The sequence below is a fragment of the Staurois parvus genome, unplaced genomic scaffold (genome assembly GCF_062004578.1).
Source record: "Staurois parvus isolate SC_StPar_1 unplaced genomic scaffold, SC_StPar_1.0 ptg000704l, whole genome shotgun sequence".
NCBI classification, from domain to species: domain Eukaryota; kingdom Metazoa; phylum Chordata; class Amphibia; order Anura; family Ranidae; genus Staurois; species Staurois parvus.
The window spans coordinates 6,607,394-6,632,338 of NW_028318500.1; the positions used below are offsets into that span (position 1 = coordinate 6,607,394).

Here is a 24,945-nt window from a genome sequence, read left to right on the forward strand (position 1 = left end):
CTATTCCTGTGAACCTACATCATGCATTCAAAGGAGCTGTCCATCCAAGTGAAACAGGGCATTATAAGGCTTCAAAAACTAAACAAATCCATCAGAGAGATAGCAGCAACATTAGGAGTGGCCAAATCAACAGTTTTGTACATTCAGAGGAAAGAAGAACACACTGGTGAGCTCAACAACATAAAAAGGCATGGACGTCCACGGAAGACAACAGTGATGGATGATTGCAGGATCCTCTCTATTGTAAAGAGAAACCCATTCATAACATCCAGATAAGTGAAGGATACTCTCCAAGAGGTGGGCGTATCATGGCCAAAGTCTACAATCAAGAGAAGACATCACGGGAGCAAATACAGAGGCTTCACCACAAGGTGCAAACCATTCATAAGCCTGAATAATAGAAAAGCCAGATTAGAGTTTGCCAAAAAACATCTAAAGAAGCCAGACCAGTTCTGGAAAAGCATTCTTTAGACGGATGAAACTAAGATTAATCTGTACCAGAATGATGGGAAGAAAAGTGTGGAGAAGGCTTGGAACAGCTCATGATCCAAAGGACACAACGTCATCTGTAAAACATGGTGGAGGCAGTGTGATGGCATGGGCATGCATGGCTTCCAGTGGTACTGGGTCATTGGTGTTTATTGATGATGTGACAGAAGACAGAAGCAGTCGGATGAATTCTGCAGTGTTTAAAGATATACTGTCAGCCCAGATTCAGCCAAATGCAGCAAAGTTGATTGGACGGTGCTTCACAGTACAGATGGACAATGATCCAAAACATACTGCAAAAGCAACCCAGGAGCTTTTGAAGGAAAAGAAGTGGAATATTCTGCAATGTCCGAGTCAATCACCTGATCACAACCCAATTGAGCATGCATTTCACTTGCTGAAGGCAAAACTAAAGGCAGAAAGACTCACAAACAAAGAACAACTGAAGACAGCTGCAGTTAAAGCCTGGCAAAGCATCAGAAAGGAGGAAACCCAGTCTTTGGTAATGTCCATGGGTTCCAGACTTCAGGTAGTCATTGCCAGTAAAGGATTCTCAACAAAATATTAAAAATGAACATTTTATTTATGATTATATTAATTTGTCTAATTACATTTCAGCCCCTGAAAATGGAGGGACTAAGTATAAAAATGGTTGCAGTTCCTAAAATTTGTACTTGATATTTATGCTCAACCCCTTGAATTAAAGCTGAAAGTCTGCACTTCAAATTCATTTGGATTGTTTCATTTCAATTTATTCTGGTGGCATACAGAGCCAAAAGTATGAACATTGTGCCTGTGTCCAAATATATATGGACCTAACTGTATATATATTTTCATGATTACTGATACAATAACCTAATTGAAAACACAAAACTACTACTAGGTTTCCTGTAAATCAATAACTGTTCAAAACCCACACTACACCGAGTCAAGACACCTGTGCTCTTTTTAGCTAAGGGGGGTGCCTCTGGTAATGAGCTTATATTAGAGGAAGAACAACTGATACCCCCAAACCAACCATTCTCAACCAGGGTTCCATGGAACTCTAGGGTTCCTCAGTGGTTGCTAGGGGTTCCTTGGTCTAAGGTTCCTACACAGTCCTGGGGTCAACATCACATGGCCCAGTCATGACACCAATGCTCTTTTTAGCTAGGGGGAGCATTTAGACCAGGGGTCTCCAAACTTTCGAGACAAAGGGCCAGTTTACATCTCTTCAAACTTTTAGCTGGGCCAGATTGTGGCAAATGGGAGTAGGAAATGCCCTAGCATTGGTGGGAGGACACAATGCCATAAATGTTTTGGACAGTGGTGTCAGTGTGACAATTAATTCCCCATCTCTGGTATCAGTGGAAGGAATAGTACCGCATTGTTGGTGTCAGTGGTAGGAATAGTGCCCCAAGGGCCAGATAAAAGCAAGAAGGGGGCTACACCAGGCCCACAGGCTGCAGTATGGGGACCCCTGATGTAACTGGCATTTTTCCACATTGACCCCAATAAATTGGTTTTAGCAGGGGTTCCCCAAGACCTAAAAATGTTTCTCAAAGATAAAAAGGTTGAGAAAGGCTGCCCCAGATAATATAATCCCAGTGTGGCAATTAGAGGTGTCTTGTTCAGAATAAATGTCACTAGGACTTTGTAGGAAATATTAACTTACCAATCATAAGATAGCCATAGTAGTCTGGCTCCGAAGGTTTGGGGATACATTGCTTGGCTATCACAGTGATGTTTTTCTGCCCGACAACGTCCATTGCGTCCGCTAGCTCGGCAAGGATGTCATTTACAAAGCCTCTTCCAGTAACGTTGAGACGAAAAACATATGGTGCTAGTGAAGAAAGAAGAAATAGGAATCATTATTGTCATATTGGCATTTATACTATGATTACATGAGTGCTCCGGGATGAACTTTTCTTCTAGTACAGCAGACGTTGGGGATACTTACCTTTTATAATGATGTCTCTGTTCAAGATAGAAGAAATTGCTGCAATGACCCAGAACACACCGTAGTCGGCAAGAACGATTAAGGAGACGAGTAGCAGGCTCCTGAATATATTCATGATTTCAAATGTGTATCCTTTTCTCTCCTTTCTTGTCAATAGGAAGGCCTCTGAAATTAGAACAGAAAAAAGAAAAAATGATGAGTGGCATTACATCATGATTAAATTTAATGTATATCTATATATTTTTTTTTCCCATTTCAATGAAGTGTTTTTTTTAATTCCCTGTCAGATATTTTTGCCATCTTTGTCCTATTTGAGAGATTTTTCTTCACTTCCTATTTTCTAGACACAATAGGAAGTGAAAGGAAATGTCCACAAAGTGGCAGATTCCCTGTTAGACCATGTTACCTGAAAAAGTGCTCCCATTAGAAAAGTTCCCCTCTATTACTGTTCTTATGACAACTCAGAGTTTTGTATCTTCCCTTACTTTTTTGTTAAAATTTTTCATTGTATTTGGAAAAGTACAGACACTTGGCACCAATACAAATTGGGACTTAACAGATATGCTGTAGCAATTGAAAGGTATTCCAGCAGCTGCACGCCTATCCAGCCATGCAATTAACAGGTAACAGCAGCCCCAGCTCGATCCATCTAGAGTCACGCCCCAATGTATTTTGCCTTGCCCCAGAGCCTAATCATGGCACCCAAGTGCAAGCGTTAAAGAAGTTGAGGAGAAATTGGGTAGGAGAAAATAGAAGAAGGGAGGGTAGGGGTATCCCAGGAATAAGCTGCAGCCTGGTCTTGATGAGCTAAAATATGGCAATTTTGGGGCAATAAGGATTTGTCAAAGTGAGGAGGCAAGTAATGGGTTACCCAGGGGCACCATAAGTGCTCATATTTCTGAACTTTATAAAGGAGGACTGCCTCACCTATGGTATAGACCATAGCCTGGGTGATCCTTTTTTCATTTACACTGCATTGAGGTTGGGGGATTTCCAAGGATCTTCTACTTTCAGTCCAGGTGACAATGGTCAATAGGACAAATAGAGATGGTAAATCTTTGTAAAAGGAATATAGAAAGCAAAAAAAAAAAAAAAACTGGCAGGGGTCTAACCCTGAAGCTGAAGACCTGACTTCTATTAGATATGATTAAAGTGTATGTTCGGACAAAAAAAGAGAGAAAATATTAAGGCTTACTTGGTCGAATCAGCCCATAGGATTCCCTTTCTGAGAGAGGCAGAAGGTTCGTCAAGCCTTGTTTGACCCTCCTAACATCCATAGCAACAAACTCCCGTGTGATATAGATGTTGTCAAAGTTGTCATCGGTGGCATACCGTTTGAGATAACGGAGAGCCCTGAAAAAAAAAAAAGGCAAGGCTTAGAGGCAGTGTACATAGGCCATGGTCAATCTGTGACTCTAAAACTGTTAAGGAGGTAAAAGTCCCAGCTAGTAGCTTTTAAGCTCTCAAGAATTGAAAGGGTAGGACAAAAATTGCCCATTCCTAAAAAAAATAAAAAATATTAAAAAATACTTACTGAACGTATGTGAAGATGGAGATAAGGAAGATGGAGTAGGAGGAGATCTGCAAGACCTCCCGGTAAGGATCAAGATCCTGCTTCACTTCCTCCATAATGTCACTAGCAATTGTGAATACACTCTTGCTAGAGTTGATCGTTCCACCAAGATCGTAGTAGATGGTCATATTGTAATCAAATTTCTTCTTGATGTTATTTAGCACGGTGATGGCAGCTGCAGGAAGAGAGAGGAGGTTAGAAACTTGTTGCTGAAACTTGTAGCCAAGAATTTTAAAGGCCAAGACCACCTTTTACAAACCAGAGAGAAGACACCACATGCTGTCACAGGGTTGGATGGTTTGCAGGTGGAAGGACCCACTTGTACTATGTTACACCCTAAAAACAGGTGTAACGTAACATGGTCCAAAAGATGGAGTTAGCCATTAACAAAGCAATTGTGTGGTACTTACGAGCACGAACGTGGTTCCTAATGTATTCTCCTACATAGGATGGAATGACGCAGATGACAGTGACAACTGTAAAAGAAAAAAATGAAGATTAGTCCTAATAGTAAGGTACGTGTAATCCTTCATGGACACCTAGGACTGCAGTTATAAGAGTATATGGTGGGTTTTCCCCATACCAACCAACAAAAAGAAGTTTGATGGGTCGGATGCATTAGCCTTGTTTCTCCAAGAAAAAAGTTTCATACTTGTTGATAGGCCCAAGTGACATTTCTTGGAAGATCTCATGACCCTTAAAATGTACAACTTAATGAAGGATTATATAACCCATTTCATCCATTGCTACGTTAGATTTTCTACCAGAAGCACATAGGCCATCCTGAAGAGGACCAGGTCTATTGCACTGACAGTTGTGTCCCTAATTTTTTTGGATAATAAAAATCTACTTACTTTTGGCCACTCCACATAGCCATGTGAACCCATCTATGATGTTGCAAATTAAGCCGACTCCCAAGTCTTGGCAGTTTTTCTTGCCGTCTTCGAATACCTTGATGCACTTCTTGTATGGGTTCAAAAGCTCTTCGTTGCAGATGTCTCCGACGCTGTAAATGAAGACCCATATCTGATAGAGCATTTTGCCTACAAGAAAGAAATCAGAGTCAGACCTAGATGTCATCTACAGGAATGGACAGTAGAAGTAAATAAATGACCCCCTGATCTCCCAACTCAGTACTCCCCTGGTCTTGTAATTGGGGTGGACTAACCGTTTAAGAAATGGGTAAAAAAGGTAATTGGTGCTATTTTTAATATGCAAATGACTCCCTGGCCTCCCGGCCCAGTCTTCCCCTGGTCTTGCAGTTGAGGTGGACTAACCCTTTAAGAAGAAGGTAAAAACTATTGTTCTTGGTGCTAGAAATTACCCCTCTGGCCTCCCAGCCCTGTCCTCCTCTGGTCCTGTAAGTGACATGGACTAAAACTTTAAGGAAAAGGGTAAAAAAGTCTTGGTACTAATTTTATAAAGCAAATGACCCCCTGGTCTTGTAGTTGAGGTAGATTAACCCTTTAAGAAAAGGGAAAAAAAATGTTCTTGGTGCTATATTTATAAATAAAATGACCCCCTGGCCTTCCAGTTCAGTCCTCCTCTGGTCTTGTAATTGAGGTGGGCTAACTAAGGTAAAAGGTATTCTTCTTTGTGCTATTTTAGAAAATGACCCCCTGGCCTCCCAGCCCAGTCCACCCCTGGTCTCATTGTTGAGGCAGACTAACCGTTTGAAAGAGAAGTATGGTATCTTTTTTTATTGCCAAAGTATACCTATACTTCATCATCATCATCATCATCTGTCCCCCGTCTGCTCTAAGTGTGAGAACTCAGCGATCACATGACCGCTGATTGCTGAGAGCGGTAACTGTCAGTCACCACTGTCTGCACCCCCCCCCCCCCCCCAGCGGCTCACTAAGAGGCTGAGCCAGGTGCAGCTCCGGACTCTGGGGTGGATCCCAACTTTAAGGTCGGGATGTTTCCCAAGCTTGGGACGGCTGAGTGATGTCAGCCTATAGCGGGTTTCAGATGAAAATGGGTCAAAGGAGTGCAGAACGAACTGCACTTCTGTGATCCACAGGAGAAGTACAACCAAAAGAGCTTTGGCTGTACTTCTTGAAGAAAAGGGTTAAAAAAATTGTTCTCGGTGCTATATTTATAAAGCATGTGACTTTCACCAAACATTCTCTGCATGTATTTTAAATTACGGTGATTGATTCACCAGTGAACGTTATGTGAATGTCACATTAAATGCTTTATAAATATGGTGTCATTCTTACAGATCACAGAGCACTCTAGCAATGTCTGTCTGATTTTTCCTCTACTTAAGGAGCCCCATCATCCCACCAACCTAGAAGCTGATCGTTTTACTTACTAATCACTTTCATCTGTTGCTTGACTCTATCAAAAAAGTTCTTAGCTTTTCCAGCGACATTTTTTACTTTTCCCGCCATTTCCTTCAGGAAATTCAAAGCCTCTGCAGAAGAGAAAAAAAAAGAGACAAAAAACTATAGTTTTAAAGGGCTCCATTGTATAGACCCAATTCAAAAAGTTTTACCACGGAGATCAGATCTTCATACTGGCCATGGACCTTTTATTTTCTAATGAAAATGGGTATATATTTTTTGTCTATCTATCTATCTATCTATCAATCATAGTCTGCTCCCCTGTCTGTGCTGACCTAGCTCTTTCGCCCCCCTCCCTTTACCACCCCACCTCCTACGTAAAGGAGATTTTATAGATGTTGTACAATCATATTGTAACTTGTGTGCTTACCCTAAGGCCCTGTTGACACTAGTGTGCTTTTGCCACTCTAAAACGTGGCCCCCCACAGCGCAGTAAAAGTGCATGAAAAATAGTCCCCTTTATAAAGTTCCATAGTTAGTCTGGCTGAAAAAAAGACAAAAGTACATCCAGTTCAACCATGAAAAAAAAAAGTTATAATCCTACACCCACAGTTGATCCAGAGGAAGGCAAAAAAACCCAGCAAAACATGATTCAATTTGCTCCTGCAGGGGAAAAAATTTCTTCCTGATCCCCCGGGAGGCAATCGGATATTCCCAGGATCAACTTTACCTATAAATGTTAGTATCCAGTTATATTCTGTGTATCCAAGAAAGAATCCAGGCCTTTTTTAAAGCAATCCACTGAGATGGCCAGAACCAACTCTTGAGGGAGTCTATTCCGCATTCTCACAGCTCTTACTGTGAAGAAACCTTTCCTTATTTGGAGATTAAATTTCTTTTCCTCCAGACGTAAAGAGTGCCCCCTTGTCATCTGTGATGACCTCAGGGGGAATAACTACACCGAGTTCACTATATGAACCACTGGTATGTATTTATACATGTTGATCATATCCCCCCTTAATCTCCTCTTCTCAAGAGAGAATAAATTTAGTTCAGGGGTGGGCAAACTTTTTGACTTGAGGGCCGCAATGGGTTCATATATTGGACCCGGGGGCCGGACCAAGAGTAGATGAATGATGTGTATGTGTCATCCATAGTAAGTATAGTAATATTCCCCCATAGTAAGCATAGTAATTATTCCCCCATATAGTAATTGATCCCCCATAGTAATTCATCCCCCATATAGTAATTGATCCCCCATATAGTAATTCATCCCCCATAGTAATTCATCCCCCATATAGTAATTCATCCCCCATAGTAATTCATCCCCCATATAGTAATTCATCCCCCATAGTAATTCATCCCCCATATAGTAATTCATCCCCCCATAGTAATTCATCCCCCATATAGTAATTCATCCGCCATAGTAATTCATCCCCCATATAGTAATTCATCCCCCATAGTAAATCATCCCCCATATAGTAATTCATCCCCCATATAGTAATTCATCCCCCATAGTAATTCATCCCCCATATAGTAATTCATCCCCCATAGTAATTCATCCCCCATATAGTAATTCATCCCCCATAGTAATTCATCCCCCATATAGTAATTCATCCCCCATAGTAATTCATCCCCCATATAGTAATTCATCCCCCATAGTAATTCATCCCCCATATAGTAATTCATCCCCCATAGTAATTCATCCCCCATATAGTAATTCATCCCCCATAGTAATTCATCCCCCATAGTAATTCATCCCCCATATAGTAATTCATCCCCCATAGTAATTCATCCCCCATATAGTAATTCATCCCCTATAGTAATTCATCCCCCATATAGTAATTCATCCCCCATAGTAATTCATTCCCCATATTAATTCATCCCCCATATTAAGTCCCCAAGTCCCCCCTGTGTCAATTCACTTACCTTTGCTCCGCGCGTTCCTCTCGCCGTGTTCCCGCGCCGTTCCGGTCTTCAGGGCGGACTGTGAGAGGAGCCTAGCTCCCCTCACGTTCCTCACGCTGCCCCGCCTACACACATTCTGACAGCCGATGTTTGCCACGCTCCGTGGGCCGGATTAAAAGGTCCGCCGGGCCGTATACGGCCCGCGGGCCGTAGTTTGCCCATTGCTGATTTAGTTCCTCTAATCTTTCCTCATAGCTGATCTCCTCCATACCTCGTATCAGTTTGGTTTCCCTTCTCTGTACTTTCTCCAGTTCCCCAATGTTCTTTTTGTGAATTGGTGCCCAAATCTGAACTGCATATTCCAGATGAGGTGTTACTAATGATTTGTACAGGGGTAATATGATATCTCTCTCTCTCTGGAGTCTATACCTCTTTTAATACAAGAGAGGATTTTGCTTGCTTCAGAAACCGCAGCTTGGCATTGCATGCCATTATTAAGCTTGTGATCTACCAGAACTCCCAGATCCTTCTCCACCATTGATTCCTCCAGTTGTACCCCCCTAGTATATATGGTGCATGCACAGGGACGGACTGACTATTTGGAAACTCGGGCACTGCCTGAGGGCCCAGGGTCAGTAGGGGGCCCCATGAGATGCCTTTTTCATAGGCTTTTTTGAGTTTGGGCAAGGACACAGGGGCCCCATGATCCCGTATTGCCCGGGGGCCTCATGAGTTGTCAGTCCACCCCTGTGCATGCATATTCTTAGCCCCCAAGTGCATAACATTACATTTATCAACATTAAATCTCATTTGCCACATAGTTGCCCAATTAAACAGTGCATTGAGGTCAGCTTGTAAATTGGAGACATCCTGTAAGGACGTTATTCCACTGCACAGCTTGGTGTCATCTGCAAAGACTGAAACAATATTTTTCATCCCAGACCTTATATCGTTTATAAATATATTAAAAAGTAAGGGTCCCAACACTGAACCTTGGGGTACACCACTAACAACCCTAGACCATTCAGAGTATGAATCATCAACCACTACTCTCTGAATACGATCTTTTAGCAAGTTTTCTATCCATTTACATACAGGTTTTTCCAAGCCTGTAGACTTTACCTTACACATTAGCTGTGTGTGGGGAACTGTGTCAATTGCTTTTGCTTTTGCAAAATCCAAGTATACGACGTCCACCGCCACCCTTCTGTCCAAGGTTTTGCTCACCTCCTCATAAAAAGAAATCAGATTTATTCGCCAACTTCTGTCTTTACCGCCGGTTCACACCAGAAGGTGGTACGGAAAGGTCTACTCCATGTCCGTTTCCTGCACCGTGCTCAAAATACACTACCTGTGAGATCCACTGTGTGTGTCAATACATTCTTAACCACTTCCCGACTGGTCGTTGTATATAAACGGCCAGACGGTGGCACTGCAGGGTCGGGTGACCGTCTATAAACGGCCTCCCCGCACCCTGCTTGTGCACGCTTCCCGGGGAGCGCGCAGCACCGCAATCCGTTGCCGCTGTGTCCTCTGGACACAGTGAAACACTGATTGTTGGACGGGACCTCTGTACGAGGTCCTGATCATGTGATCACTGATTGGCCAATCAGTGATCACATGCAAAGTAGTAAGCAAGATGTCACTTGTGACATCATTGCTTACTACGTGTGAAATCTGTGAATGATCACAGAGGTCACATGGTACAAGGCTATTCACAACAGCCTTGTACCATGTAACAAGCTGTGACCAATCACAGCTCACTCAGTAGTTACTAATGGCTGCAAGAATGCAGACAGAGAGAAAGAGAAATGATTGCTTTTACATCCTATATGGGTGTAAAAGCAATCAGTGTAAAAAAAAAATCTTCATCACCCCCCAAAAATAGTACAGTGTCACCATGGTGACACTGTACTGCTAGGGTGACAGTATGTAAAAAAAAAAGAAAAAAATAATAATATAAAAAAAATAAAAATGTAAAACAAAATGTTTAAAAATTATAATTTTTGGTTATAAACTAATTTGGCTTATTTTTTTTTACTAAAAAGATAACGGAACAAACTGTGGCCAAGATTTATGATGAAATATTATTTATTTGTAAAAGTTTAGAAGAAAAACACCTTTTTTCAAAATTTTTGGACATTTTCATTTACATATCAAAAAAATAAAAATCCCAGCGGTGAATAAATACCACCAAAATAAAGTGTGATAGCGCTGAAAGCTGAAAATTGCCCTGCTCAGGAAGGGGGTAAAAGTGTCCGGACTGGAAGTGGTTAAAGATACTCCAAATGCAGATGTTTTCATTCACCAGATCATGTGGTGCCGCAGTACCATGCAATTTGGTTTGGTACGTTTTTGAAAAGTAGTGCATGCACTCCTATTACGTGCACCCCGTTCCTATATGATTAAAGTGTGCACCACCCCCTAAATCTTATCTAACTTCATATCAGTTTGCTGTGCGTTAGTGCTCTGTTTAAAAAAACGTACCTTCCATTATAGTCTATAGAAACGCACTAAAAACTCACTGCACATTTTTTAAAGTGCAGTTTGAGTTGCATGCCAATTTTTTTTCCAGGTAACCAGGAATGAAAAGGACATGTAAAAGACAGAAAATAATCACAAACCCCAGCGCATAAAAAAATGGATCTAAATAAAATTAAGGTAACGGTATGCTGCTGTGCAACAGTGTAAAACACCAATTAATAAAGAAAAAATATATAGACAGCGCAAAACACATACCTCTTCACCATAAATTGACATTAATCAATATCTAAAGTGTTCATAAATAATTGTGTCATAAATAAATAAATATATAAATAAATGAAAAAGTCCTTCTTCCCAAAGGTGTATAATAAATACAACAGATAAATCTTCTCCCAAAGAAATTGTGCTTCCACCATCCACCAGTGAAAAATCAACATCAACCGCACTCACCAGATATTGGTGAGTATTGCGCCTTTTAGGATTTTAGGGATCCTATGCCCCCTCTAAATTCTCCAGAACTCTTTATCCACCTTGACTGATATGATGCTCTCCTCCAACTCACTCCTTCAAGAGCTCCTCAACAGTGCAAGAAAAAGAAATACCATGGCGTAATACTGCCAGTAACATTCAATACAGTAAAAGTAATACCAGGCCACTCACATGTTCAAGGAAAGGTAAAAGCATTTGTTTATTAGCCTCAATGGCTCACACATATCCTCATATCCACAGTAGTAGCAGGAACCTCATAGACTTGCGGTTTTGCAGAGGATGACCATGTATTCCACCTCAAAGATGGCTGCTTGGAACGCACCCCTCAGCGTGCGTTCCACTCACCGGAAGTGGCGTCGATCGTATTGACAGCGGACCGGAAGTGCGTCCTTGTCAATACATCCGGTCCGCCGTCAATACGATCGACGTCACTTCCGGTGAGAGGAACGCATGCTGAGGGGTGCACATGCTGAGGGGTTCACTGGTGGATGGTGGAAGCACAATTTCTTTAGGAGAAGCACAATTTCTTTGGGAGAAGATTTATCTGTTGTATTTAATATACACCTTTGGGAAGTAGGACTTTTTCATTTATTTATATATTTATTTATTTATGACACAATTATTTATGAACACTTTAGATATTGATTAATGTCAATTTATGGTGAAGAGGTTTGTGTTTTGCGATGTAAAAGACAGTACACATTGGGTTAAATTTTAACACAACGCATTAAAAATGTGATATGCATTTTCAAAAAATGCATTTAGCATTTTACAATGCATGAGTGTGCAATTTTTTCTAAATCTCATTGGACTTGTACAGATCAAATTTTTTAAATCAGGATCCTGGCGTTAGCTTTATGAATTAAGCCTTACATTACTGGATGGACTTTTGTCTTTTTTCAGCCAGACTAACTATATGTAACTTACATGCATTCAAAATGGTTATATTTCCCAAAATAATGACAACGGCCTTGTGGAAAAAATGGTTGTAAGGGCCTATTCACAAAATTGGGACTGTAGCGCACCTCAAAGCAAAAAAAAAAACAACTGTGTTGCCATGCCCATGTGAATGAGTCCAATTGAAGCACTACAATGCATGTGTTTATGTGCATTGAGGTGTGTTGTGGTGCACACAATGAACTGGCAGCAATGAAGCTCAGTGCCCCCAAAAATAGGCCTTGCTGAATTTTGTTTGTAGCTCAGTGCACTGAAATGCACATCATGCATGGTGGTGCGTTGCAGTACGTATGTTGTTGAGATTCATTGGGGTGTCATTTGAGAGGCAGTGCACCAACGCAACACATCAACACTCTGGGGGTTATTTACTAAAACTGGAAAGTGCAAAATCTGGTGCAGCTCTGCACAGAAACCAATCAGCTTCCAGGTTTTATTGGCAAAGCTTCATTGAACAAGCTGAAGTAAGAAGCTGATTGGCTACCATACACAGCTGCACCAGATTCTGAGTGCACCACTTTTAGTAGTGAAGGGGCCCAAAGGGCCACATTAGATCCGTGTTACTTACTCATTAGTGGTTGCTTGACGCAATTGAGGATCTCAATGCTCTGATTCCTGACCACTTCCACACCACAGGAGATGGAACCCGTGGCTCGCTGGAAGTTCTCCAGGGTGTTGGCTGATGGTCCCTGCATGGCCAAGGAAAGGATGATGACCAGAATGATAGCCCTCGTGCATCCTACAAGAAAGAGAAATTTTTTATTAGACATATTTTGGAATAAGAAACCTAAACCTGCCTAACACAAGAATATTGACCCTGTACCCACCATCAGACGTTCTCGATCTACAGCAGGTTGGCCAATAGAATAGCCAGTCCACTCAAAAGTGATATAGTTGTGAGTGGGGCGCACTGGCTTCTTATGTCTTGGATACACCCAACAGGGAGATCTCTGTGTTGTAATATGACCAATCCCAACTTTACTCAGAAGTTTTGAGTGACCCGCCTGCCATTTTGGTCCTACCCCAACTCTGATTCAATGAAGCAGGCTACTCGGTAACTACTCATAGTAGAAGGCTTCATCCAAAACGCGTTAGTTGTTACTGCTGTCATATAGCCAATAAAGAATTGTTCCAATGGATGTTACCGAGTATCCGGCTTCATTGTATCAGAGGACTCTTACTACATTTCAAAGGCATTTAGGCCAGAGCACTGGTTCCCACTCTCCAAAGTAATCTGCAGTAGAGCATGTTTTCTTTGTGAACTGTGTCCCCAACTCTAACTGTTACTCCATAGTATAAAAGTGATGGGAGCATCTCATAATAATCTGCAATAAGTGTGCACACCTTGGAGATCTTACCAAAAGGATATAGGAAATCATCAGCTGGTGAATCTCTCCAAATAAAAACTAGATCCTCAGTTGCAGGTGGTGTGCCCCTTTAAATTGAAAAATTACTAGTACGAATAAATTACATAAATTAAATTACATAAACATTAAATGGTACAGGTCTGCTCCATAGGGCTCATTCATGCTACCTGCTTTGTATTAATGCACGGTTAATAGGGTAGCATACCATACTTGCGTTAGTGCTTTGTGATGTCATTCATTTTCAATGCACTAAGGTAACACACTTGCATGCCAAAAAATGCTGCAGGCCTGATTTTCAGTCCATTATGGCACATTGATAACCATTTTTAAAGAGTTGCCAATGTGCATGTGAGGAACTGGCATAGAGTGAATGGGCTTCAATACCCCATTGACTCTATGCGATTTGAAATCATGGGCAGAATCGCCGCAAGCCTGTGATTCCAAATTACTGCAAAAAGCGCGTTTGAGTGCTATTATTCTTAATTGTGGCATGATTGTCGTGTGACAGAATTGCGAGACAATCGTGGCAAAACGCATTTAAATACTACTCTAAGCTTGTCACCTAAAAGGGAGCAGGAGATTCGTTTGGGTGACAAACACGCATAGGGCAGCCCATTGCAATGACTGGGCTGCCATATGCGCGACATGCGTTACCACATGTGAATCTCGCAAATCGTGAGCTACGCAAGGTCTGAATGGGACCTAAGGGCCGGTTCACACCTGAATCACACAGAAATATGGACTGTGCTGTGCGATTTTTAACCCATTCATTTGAAAAACCTGAAATCGCACTGGATCGCACACTAAAACGTTTAAAAAATGCATTGAACCGGATCGCATGGTACAGTGCTAACTTCACTTAAATGGGCTGCCCTATGTGCAACAAATGCTCCAAAGTAGCTCCAGAACCATTTTGGCCATGGGGTATCAAGCGTTTTTTTTGAGTGCGTGTTTTGGTATGTTTGTAACATGTTTTGTTGCAACAAATGCCTGTCAAAACACAGGTCTGCTACCCGCATTTGGGGTGCCATTAACAGTTAATGGCACAGCAAGCATGACTTGCGCTTGCAGCACATTTCTGTGTTTTTTTGTGCCTTTAGGAAACACACAAATGTGAATGCCTACGTTTCCCGCATAAAAAAAAGGTGCATGCACCTTTTTCAAAATGCAACTCCAAGGAAATCACATGGTGCTTTTGCACCATGCGATTTCCCTGCTGTTCCCACATTAACAAACCTGCTAGGGGTTGAGATGTGTGGGGGTGCCACTATGAATAAATGGCAACCCCGTGCATCCCTACAGAGCAGCGGATGGTTGCAGGTGCAATTCCCACAGCCACCTGTTTAAGTGCGGTCTGGTGTGAACCTAGCCTGAATGGGGTCCCTAAGGGCTGCTCCATACCAGATGATTTCCAGTGTGTTTCTTAACCTGCATCCAGAATGCATGCACAGTGTTTGCCATGTATTTTCCAGTGATCCTAGTTCACACCAGCGTGGTCAACAAAAGTGCAACCTGCTGGAATTATTTCATCCAGAAGGCATCAAAATGCATGTAAATGCATCTGAATGCACCCTGTGCTAATGGAAAAAAAAGATTTTTCAATTATCAAAATAAATAAAGGAAAAAAACTCAATGGAACTCATTAAGAATGCATGAAAAACGCACCGGTGAACAGATAATGAAACAATCTGAAACCGCATTCAGAATGTATGCACAATATCTGCTGTGTATGCATATGGCCCTGGTTCACACCAGCACGGTCAGATACATTGGTTTGTCCAGAAAGCATGAAAACGCATGTAAAAGCAGCAGAATAAATTATATTGAAAAAAAATTAAAGATGAAAAGGGTATACTGGCTTACTCCACCACTGATATTGCTGAAACGTTCCAAAAATTTTATAGTAGGTAGTATGATGTAAAACCTAGGAACCCGAAAGCTACAGAGGAAGAAAAGAGGGGGAAACGGCAGGAATTTATAAAGGCAGCAGACTTGCCAAGAATATCAAAAGAAAAACTAGTATTGTTAGAACAAGCGATCTCCCAAGAGGAAATTAATATGGCCCTGAAGAATACAGCAGGAGGGAAAAGCCCAGGACCCAATGGGTATACGTTGGGGTATTATAAGAAATTTGGAGACTTAATGGTCCCTAAATTTTGTAAATACATTAACACCTTAGGAGAGGGAATGGGAATAAGAGCAGAATCGCTGCAAGTGTATATAACGATCATCTTAAAAGAAGGAAAGGATAGTTCACAATGCGTTAGCTATAGACCTATATCATTATTAAATACTGGTACAAAACTGTTTGCGAAGATGCTGCTAGCTATAAGGTTAAAAGAGCTGATGTCGGAATGGATACATTTGGATCAGGTGGGTTTTTTTCCAGGAAAGGAAGGGAGGGATAATGGTTTGAGAACATTGCTTCTTTTACAGAAGGCAAAGAGAGAAAAGTTACCAACAATTTTATTGTACATTGACTCCGAGAAAACTTTTCACAGGGCAGACTGGGGGTTTATGATAAATACCCTAGAGGCCTTGGAAATAGGGACTAAGATGATGAGTTGGATAAAGGAGCTCTATAACAGCCCATCAGCGGCGGTGAAGGTAAATGGGTCCCTCTCAAGGTCTTTTAAGATGTACAATGGTGCAAGGCATCCCTGTTATTATTTGTAATATCCCTGGAACCTTTGCTGGTGACGGTAAGAAAGAGTGTCGATATAAGAGGAATCAAGATAGGTGAAATAGAGCATAAGGTAGCAGCATATGCTGATGATATGTTGTTTTATATTGTGAACCCTGGGTTAACTTTGCCTAACCTAATGGATTACTAAAAGGGTACGGAGAGCTTTCAAACTTGAAAATAAACCCCTCAAAACAGATCATGTTCCAAGGATTGTGATGCAGACTTTACAAAAAGACTTCCCATTCTCATGGAGGGAGAAGGAATTAGGTTATCCAGGCATAGAGTTGGCTCCTTCTGTAAATAATATATACTGGGTAAACTATATCCCATTAATAAATTAAATAAAGGATGAATTGAGAAGACTCTCAAGGGGAAGGGTCTCTTGGACCAAGCGTATAAATTTGGTTAAGATGGTTATAGTCCCAAATATCTTATATAAATTCCACATGCTCCCAGTCCATATCCCAAAATCCTTCTTTGGGATAATAAAAAACTAATACTTAAATATATATGGGCTAATAAGAAACTGAGAATTAGGTATGATGTTCTGTGTAATAAAAAAGAAAAAGGAGGATTAAATCTGCCCAATTTTAAGAATTATTACACTGCGGTGATATTGTCACGAATTGTAGATTGGACATACAGTGAGGAACAGAAGTGTGAGGGACCGCCGAGCGGCACCACTAGCACTCCACTGGTCAGGCGTGCTCAGAGCGCGGAGTCTAAGCCCCAGGGTACTTGTTCACCAGGGCCCCTGATGGTGGGGATGGACTTGTAGTACCCCGAGACCAGGTCGCCTCTACTGAGCACACCTGTCAGTGGTAGGGGTGTTCGCCAGGGGCTCCAACCAGGGAGAGCCAGATGTGAGGAGGTCGGGTGACCCCGATGGGATGGATGGATGGATGGCTGAGCAAGTGCGTAGTCAGACAGGCCGAGTCGGTAAAGTAGAGGACGGTAAGGTACAAGGGAGCAGGCAGAGAATCGTCGGGTCACACGCCAGGTGAGCAACAGGAGGTCAGATCTAATGGGGAGCATCCAGGGAGAGAGGTCAGGCAAGCAAGGGTCTGGGCAGGAGAAATCAGCAGGTCAATAAACAATCCGGGTCAATAAACTTACTAGGCACAGGTACAGGATCACAGGAAGCAGGTAAGACCAGAAGGCAAAGAAATGACAGCTCAGGGACCTTTAAATATCCCGCCCTGCGCTGCCATTGGTGCCCAGCGGGCGGCCGCGGCTTCTACTGCGCATGCGCGAACTCGAACGCCGCGGCCGGCCCGGACCTAGTGCCCGTGTACAGGGCGGAGCAGTGCGCCTGCGCCGGGACCATCGCGGCAGGGATCGAGGAGATCCCTGACAAGAAGTATTTGAACACCCTGCGATTTTGTAAGTTCTCCCACTTAGAAATCATGGAAGGGTCTGAAATTCACATTGTAGGTGCATTCCCACTCTGAGAGACAGAATTCAGGAAATCACATTGTATGATTTTTAAAGAATTTATTTGTCTTGCACTGCTGAACATAAGTATTTGAACACCTAAGAAGCAGCAAGAATTCTGGCTCTCAAAGACCTGTTACTGTGCCTTTAAAAAGTCCACCTCTACTTCACTCATTAATCTAACTTAGTAGCACCTGTCTGAGCTCTTTAAAGACACCTGTCCACCCCACAGTCAGTCAGACTCCAACTACTACCATGGGCAAGACCAAAGAGCTGTCAAAAGACACCAGAGACAAAATTGTGGACCTCCACAAGGCAGGAAAGGGCTACGTGGCAATTGCCAAGCAGCTTGGTGAAAATAGATCAACTGTTGGAGCAATTGTTAGAAAATGGAAGAGGCTAAAGACAACTGTCAGTCTCCCTCGGACTGGGGCTCCATGAAAGATCTCACCTCGTGGGGTATCACTGATGATAAGAAAGGTGAGGAATCAGCCCACAACTACAAGGGAGGAGCTGGCCAATGACATGAAGAGAGCTGAGACCACAGTTTCAAAGGTCACTGTCGGTAGAACACTACGCCGTCATGGTTTCAAATCATGCATTGCACGGAAGGTTCCCCTGCTCAAGTCATCACATGTCCAGACCTGTCTGAAGTTTGCCAATGACCATCTGGATGATCCAGAGGAGGCATGGGAGAAAGTCATGTGGTCAGATGAGACCAAAGTAGAATTTTTTGGTCTAAACTTCACTCGTCGTGTTTGGAGGAAAAAGAAGGATGAGTTGCATCCCAAGAACACCATCCCTACTGTGAAGCATGCGGGTGGTAACATCATGCTTTGGGGGTGCTTTACTGCGAGGGGGACAGGATGACTGCACTGTATTAAGGAGAGGATGAATGGGGCCATTTATTGTGAGATTTTGAGCAACAACCTCCTTCCCTCAGTCAGAGCATTGAAGATGGGTCGTGGCTGGGTCTTCCAACATGACAACGACCCGAAGCACACAGCCAGGATAACCAAGGAGTGGCTCCGTAAGAAGCATATCAAGGTTCTGGAGTGGCCTAGTCAGTCTCCAGACCTAAATCCAATAGAACATCTTTGGAGGGAGCTGAAACTCCATGTTGCTCAGCGACAGCCCCGAAACCTGACAGATCTAGAGGAGATCTGTGTGGAGGAGTGGGCCAAAATCCCTGTTGCAGTGTGTGCAAACCTGGTCAAGAACTACAGGAAACGTTTGACCTCTGTACTTGCAAACAAAGGCTTCTGTACCAAATATTAACACTGATTTTCTCAGGTGTTTAAATACTTATGTTTAGCAGTGCAAGACAAATGAAATTCTTTAAAAATCATACAATGTGATTTCCTGAATTTTTTTTTAAATTCTGTCTCTCAGAGTGGGAATGCACCTACAATGTGAATTTCAGACCCCTCCATGATTTCTAAGTGGGAGAACTTGCAAAATCGCAGGGTGTTCAAATACTTCTGTTCCTCACTGTATAACTCACAGGGGAAGAGGTTAAAATAGAAGGTATATTAAGTAATACATGATTAGAGAGGATTATCTGGATACCACAAAACTTTCGCACTATGGATGAGACTAGTAGTACATTGACACAGAAGGTATTAAGAGTATGGGATAGAATGCACAATCAATGGATTGGAAGTATAATTCACTGTTGATTCCCCTGGTGGAAACTGAGTTTTTCCTGGCGGGGAAGGATAACATTTCGGGGAAATGGTTTAAAGATGTAGATGCACGTTTGGGGGACATAGTAGTCAAAGGGAAGTTGGGCACTTTTCAAGACTTAAAGAGTAAAAAAGAGTTGTGTCATTAGATGAACTGAGATATTATCAATTGAGACATTTTGTTGCGAAGTTGCCACAACCACTGAGGATGACGGAGGACAAGTTTGAAAAGATGTTGGGTTCCAGTATGGGGCCAAAACTTGTTACTTCTGGGATATATAAGATTCTTGTTGAATTGGGGGGAGGGGCAGGTCCTCCGCTGTTCTTAGAGAAATGGGAAAGGGAACTGGGAACAAATATGAATGAATCACAGAAAAATAAAATGTTTAAATTAACACATCGGGTGATTAACATGAACACGGTGGAAATTAATTATAAATGTTTAACGCGGTGGTATTTGACACTGACTGTTGCACATAAACAACGAGTAGAAGTCTCACCGTTATGTTGGAGGGGATGTGGGTCTAAGGGAACAATGTCACATATATATAGGGGTTTTGGCAAAATGTAATCCAGTTTGTACAAGAGATATTGGGGACAACTATACAGAAGGATCCGTGCAGGGCCGTGGATAAGGGGGTAGCACTAGTCCTCCTGTACAGGGCCCAGGCCAGCAGGGGGCCCAGGCAGATTGGTGAATTGGATGTGGGCAGAAATGGTGATCGGCATGGCTGGGGGAGCAATTACTGGAACAGAAAGCTGGCTTCTTCTCCCCTCCTACTGCTGAAACAGAGAGAGACAGGGGATCAGTCCCAGTAGTTGCCCCTCCTACTGCACGCATAACCCCCCCTGTGCTCCATACATTTCCCCTACTGCCTAGGCCCCCCGTGTGCCCCCACCCCCACAGTACTGCCACCTTTCCTCTTCTCCTTCCCACTGGCAACTGTAAGCACACAATAGGATCAATCAGGATGGAGAGTGAGGGAAGGGTCTAGTAAATATGTCACATTTACCAGGCCCTTCTTGTCCTGAATGAACACAATGAGTGATCAGTACTGATCACTCACTGTGTTCGTTCATAACTGTGTGTGGGTTGGCGGGGTTAAGGTTGGCTGTGCGGGGCCCCGTGGTTTCTAAGAGCAGCGCTGGATCCGTGGGTGTGTTTGTTTTATAGGACAGAAGTACCATGAAGCAGTATAAAAATAGTGTATAATACAATCTAATTAGTGCGGCTAAACGGCTTATTCCTAAATTTTGGCAGGTACAGGAGCCTCCAACAATGAGGGACTGGTTAGACAGGGTGAAATATATAAATAAGATGGAGGAGTTATACCATATAGACGAAGGTAATATGGGTAAATTTAGAAAGGAATGGGGAAGATGGTCTGACTTCAAGGCATCTGGGAAATATATGGAAGTAGTGGGAGGCCCAGGGATCTTATTTGAGGTAGGATAATAAAGAGACTGTTTTGTAAGGTGGTAGCAGGAATAGGAGAAGGAAAAGAAAGATTGGAGGGAAAGAAAGAATAGTAAGAAAAAGGAAGAGTCGGAAGTGAAGACTGAGGAGAAAGATCACAGCTATAGAATGGAAAGTTGGAAAGAGAAGGAAAGAACTACATGGACCAGGGTAAATTGTAAGGGGGTTTGGCTGAGGGTGTTTTTGTAATGGAAAAAAAGTTGAATAAAATATTAAAACAATAAAAAAAATAAAATAAAATCAGCAGAATACACATTGTCCTAATGAAAATAAATATTTTTCAAGTGTCAAAAGGAAAAAAAAAAATGCACCAAAACGCATTGAAATTGCATCAGAACGTGTGAAAATGCATCCAGAATACAGAAATTGCAATGTAAGCAGACCCTTACTGTGGTAGTGTGCTGTACTTGCCTTTGTCCACAGCAGATGCTTCCTAGTACGTTTCTGAAACCGCATCCAGATGCACAATAAATGCTGTGTATGCATATGGCCCTAGTTCACACTAGTGTGGTCAATGCTACATTGGTTTGTCCAGAACGCATAAAAATGCATGTAAAAGCACCAGAATGCACATTATTCTAATGAAAATAAAGATTTTTTAAGTTTCGAAATAAAAAAAACAAAAAAAACAAAAAAATACACCTAAACGCATTGAAAATGCATCAGAACGCAGTTGTAATGTGAGCAGACCCTTAAGGGCCATTTCACACTATAGAAACGCTGTGTCCAGATGTGTTCTGCTTACATTTTTGCATGCACGTTTTTGATTCATTTTTGGCACGTTCCGGTGCGTATTTGATGCGTTCAATTAAGTTTTTTATGCATTCCAGTTCATTTTTTCCCCCTTTCTTTTTCCTCGATTTAAATGGGGACGATTCCAATACGTTTTTGGTGTGTTTTGATGCGTTCCAGTTAATTTCTGATGTGTTCCAGTACAGTTCTGTGCAGAAAAAATGCAGCACGTTCTACTTTTTTTTTCTGCAACTAGAAAGCACTGGAACTGCAAGCACTGATGTGAACTATGACACTGACAACCATATAACCTACTTTCTGTGCGTTTTGGATGCAGGAAAAAAAAGCAATTGAAATGCATGTAGTGTGAACTGGCCCTAAGGCTGGTTCCCATTAGATGCAGTTCAGTGCCTTTTTTTCTGCATCAAAAATGCATGCACAGTGTTTTCCATAAAACAGAAGAAAAGCAAGCGCTAAAACCATCAGCAGCTATTGCACCAATAAAAGGCAACCATAAACAACCTTCCAAGGTACTCACATAAAAACATAGGTGCAGCGCTAAAACATCGAAATTGTCACAAAATGATAATAAGTATAAACGAATCACAAGTGGCAAAGTGCAAATAAAGTGCAAATAATCACAATAAGGTGCTGATAAAATGACAATTGTGAGCACACAATGGTGCTTGATAAATCTATGTATCAATTAATATTGCACAAGTGTCCACAGATAATAAATGGTGAAGATCCAAATTGGTCTCAGGTAAGTGCTCCAAACAAGTAATCATTCAGGTGATGTGCCGTGAATATGTTAGGATTACGCACTCACCAGATGCGCAAGCAAAATACGCATTTGTATGTATAATGTCAGCCGAAGGTCCCTTAAGGATATGTACAGCCAGGTCTACTCAGAAAACCTCACTTCCCCTGGGTCAACTGCCGCCACTCAGCCGTCCTCCAGAATGGGCTCTGTGATGGTATTGGCTCATATAGAGCCAGAAAGAAGGATGTCCATAGTGTAGTATGTTTTTTAAAAGGTACTTGTTTATTCCCAGATAATAAGCATAAAAACATATAACACACTGACCATATGAGATTCCAAAAGATGGCTGCCTGACCTCCTCGTGGTCCCGGCGGCGTGACATCACTGCGTACGGCTCCTCCTTGACGCGTTTCGTGCTAAGCACGTATTCATAAGGGGTGTGCTCGTACGCAATGTAAAATAAGCAGTCTATTTATAGCGGACACGGCGCGTGCGCACATCGTGTCCGTCATTTTGGCAAAGTCCAAGATGTCTGCACGCATGCGCGGGCGCCATCTTTCAATAGATTTTATACATAGGCATTAAACAAATAGCCATACCGAAGCAGCAGTGATATCATGAAGGTGACAATCATGTTTACAATAACGGAATGTTCAAAACCAATCAATAAAAGAATGTGATTGGGCTCTTAAATAGTTCTTAACTTGGGGGAAGTGACAATAGAAGATGCCCAAATACATAAACAAATAAGCTAAAATTGTGCTTTGTTAGAACTCCTCAACTCAGAGTAAATGCAATAGTTATTATGCATGTATAAGTGCAACAAATATATAAATCGTTAGTTGCTATAAATATATTTACCGCTATGGGTCATGGCTATTTACAACACAATCAGGTATAATCATTATTTAAAAACATTATGCAAAAATAAAAAATTATATAAAGAATATATATAAAGCCAAATAGGGCTGAAATGTGAAAACATCAATAATAAAATAATCCAATACATAAAATGTCATCAGATAAAAACCACAATAAAGACATTCTTGAAAATATCTTAAAATATAAAATACCCACAATAAGCACAGAAGGTCTTATATAGAATAGGATAGCCCGAAAAATATAGAATAGATTGGCATAAAATGCATAAAATGTTTGCAATGATGAATATGTATATAAAAAATGATAACGTGCATGAAATAGAAATACAACAAATGAGTAAAAAGCGCAGATGAATGTGCTAAAATAAACATGAATATATGAATATGCTTAAAAATGCATATACACTACCTAAAAATGGAGATATGGAATGGCGATATATAGGAGGCTAAAAAGAAGTAAAACCTGAAACAGACTGGGACTCAACTATTGTCAATAAAGCAATTCAAATACATATCAATGTTAAGTCCTTTCGGATAAGAAGTACCCATCTCAAATATCCACTTTGATTCAAGTTGGGAAACAACTCTTTTCTTGTTAGTCCCCCTCCAGTGCGTTTTAATAATATCAATTCCCACAAAAGTTAGGGAGGAAGGGTCTCTATTATGGCATATCCTATAATGTTTGGAGAGCGAGTGATCTTTAAAGCCTCTTTTTACATTGTATACATGCTCCCTCAACCTATCTCTTAACCTCCTCGTGGTACGTCCAACGTACTGTTTCCCGCATGGGCACCCTAATAAACGACAAATCGACTATTGCAGGAGATAAAATTGTCGATATTATACTTCCTGCCTGTAGATGAAGATGCAAACTAATTCATTCTCTTTAGAGATGAGCGAAGTATTCAAAAATTTGATTCGACTGATTCGGCGAATTCGTGGAAAATATTCGATTCGAGTCGAATATATTCGCTGTGAATTTAACTTAAAAAAGGGTGTTTCTAGGCTTCAGAGAGACTTAATATTAGTGCAGAACACTGAACCTTTAATTTAAATGCCCTTGGAGTCTGCTGGGGAAGAGAAATAATACTGTTAGTCAGTATGACATGCAGATGAGTGCCGTCGATCTTAGAATCACCGCACACTTCACTCATTTGGCCAGTCACGGGGCCAAAACCAGTGTTTGGAGCCACAGTGTGGCGGTGGAGGCAGCAGCAATGGGAGGCCATACAGCAACCTATGACAAAATGGAAACCAGCAGGAGTGTGAGGAGACCTCAAAGTGGCACATGGCAGAGTGGGAGCAATGGGAGGCGGTACAGGGACCCATGTCACACTGTGGACCCAGCAGCAGCGTGACGAGGCGGTACGGGGGCCCATGGCAGATTTGGGGCCTGGCAGCACCTATGGGAGGCCTGTAATCTGCCAGCAACCTATGACAAAATGGAAACCAGCAGGAGTGTGAGGAGACCTGAAAGTGGCACATGGCAGAGTGTGGCGATGGAGACAGCAGCAATGGGAGGCCGTACAGGGACCCATGAGAGACTCTGGACCTGGCAGCAGCATGAGGAGGCGGTATATAGGGGCCCATGGCAGATTAGGGGCCTGGCAGCAGCTATGGGAGGCCCGTAATCTGCCAGCACCCTATGTCAAAAAATTCAACACACCAGCAGTGTGTGAGGAGACCTGAAAGTGGCACATGGCAGAGTGTGGCGATGGAGACAGCAGCAATGGGAGGCCGTACAGGGACCCATGAGAGACTGTGGACCTGGCAGCAGCATGAGGAGGCGGTATAGG

The 24,945-nt window shown here is 42.0% G+C and overlaps 1 protein-coding gene across 1 annotated transcript in view; it reads right to left on the minus strand.

The window, feature by feature from the left end:
• Positions 1-24,945, minus strand: part of DCST2 (DC-STAMP domain containing 2) — a 58,788-nt gene that overhangs the window by 13,201 nt on the left and 20,642 nt on the right. Inside the window, exons 2-9 of the mRNA XM_089653166.1 lie at positions 12,693-12,863; positions 6,319-6,420; positions 4,856-5,044; positions 4,412-4,477; positions 3,963-4,176; positions 3,624-3,781; positions 2,429-2,593; positions 2,144-2,311 (exon numbers count right to left, since the gene is read on the minus strand). Of these exons, the coding sequence (XP_089509292.1) occupies positions 2,144-2,311; positions 2,429-2,593; positions 3,624-3,781; positions 3,963-4,176; positions 4,412-4,477; positions 4,856-5,044; positions 6,319-6,420; positions 12,693-12,863 (1,233 nt within the window). The remainder of the gene's footprint in view (positions 1-2,143; positions 2,312-2,428; positions 2,594-3,623; positions 3,782-3,962; positions 4,177-4,411; positions 4,478-4,855; positions 5,045-6,318; positions 6,421-12,692; positions 12,864-24,945) is intronic.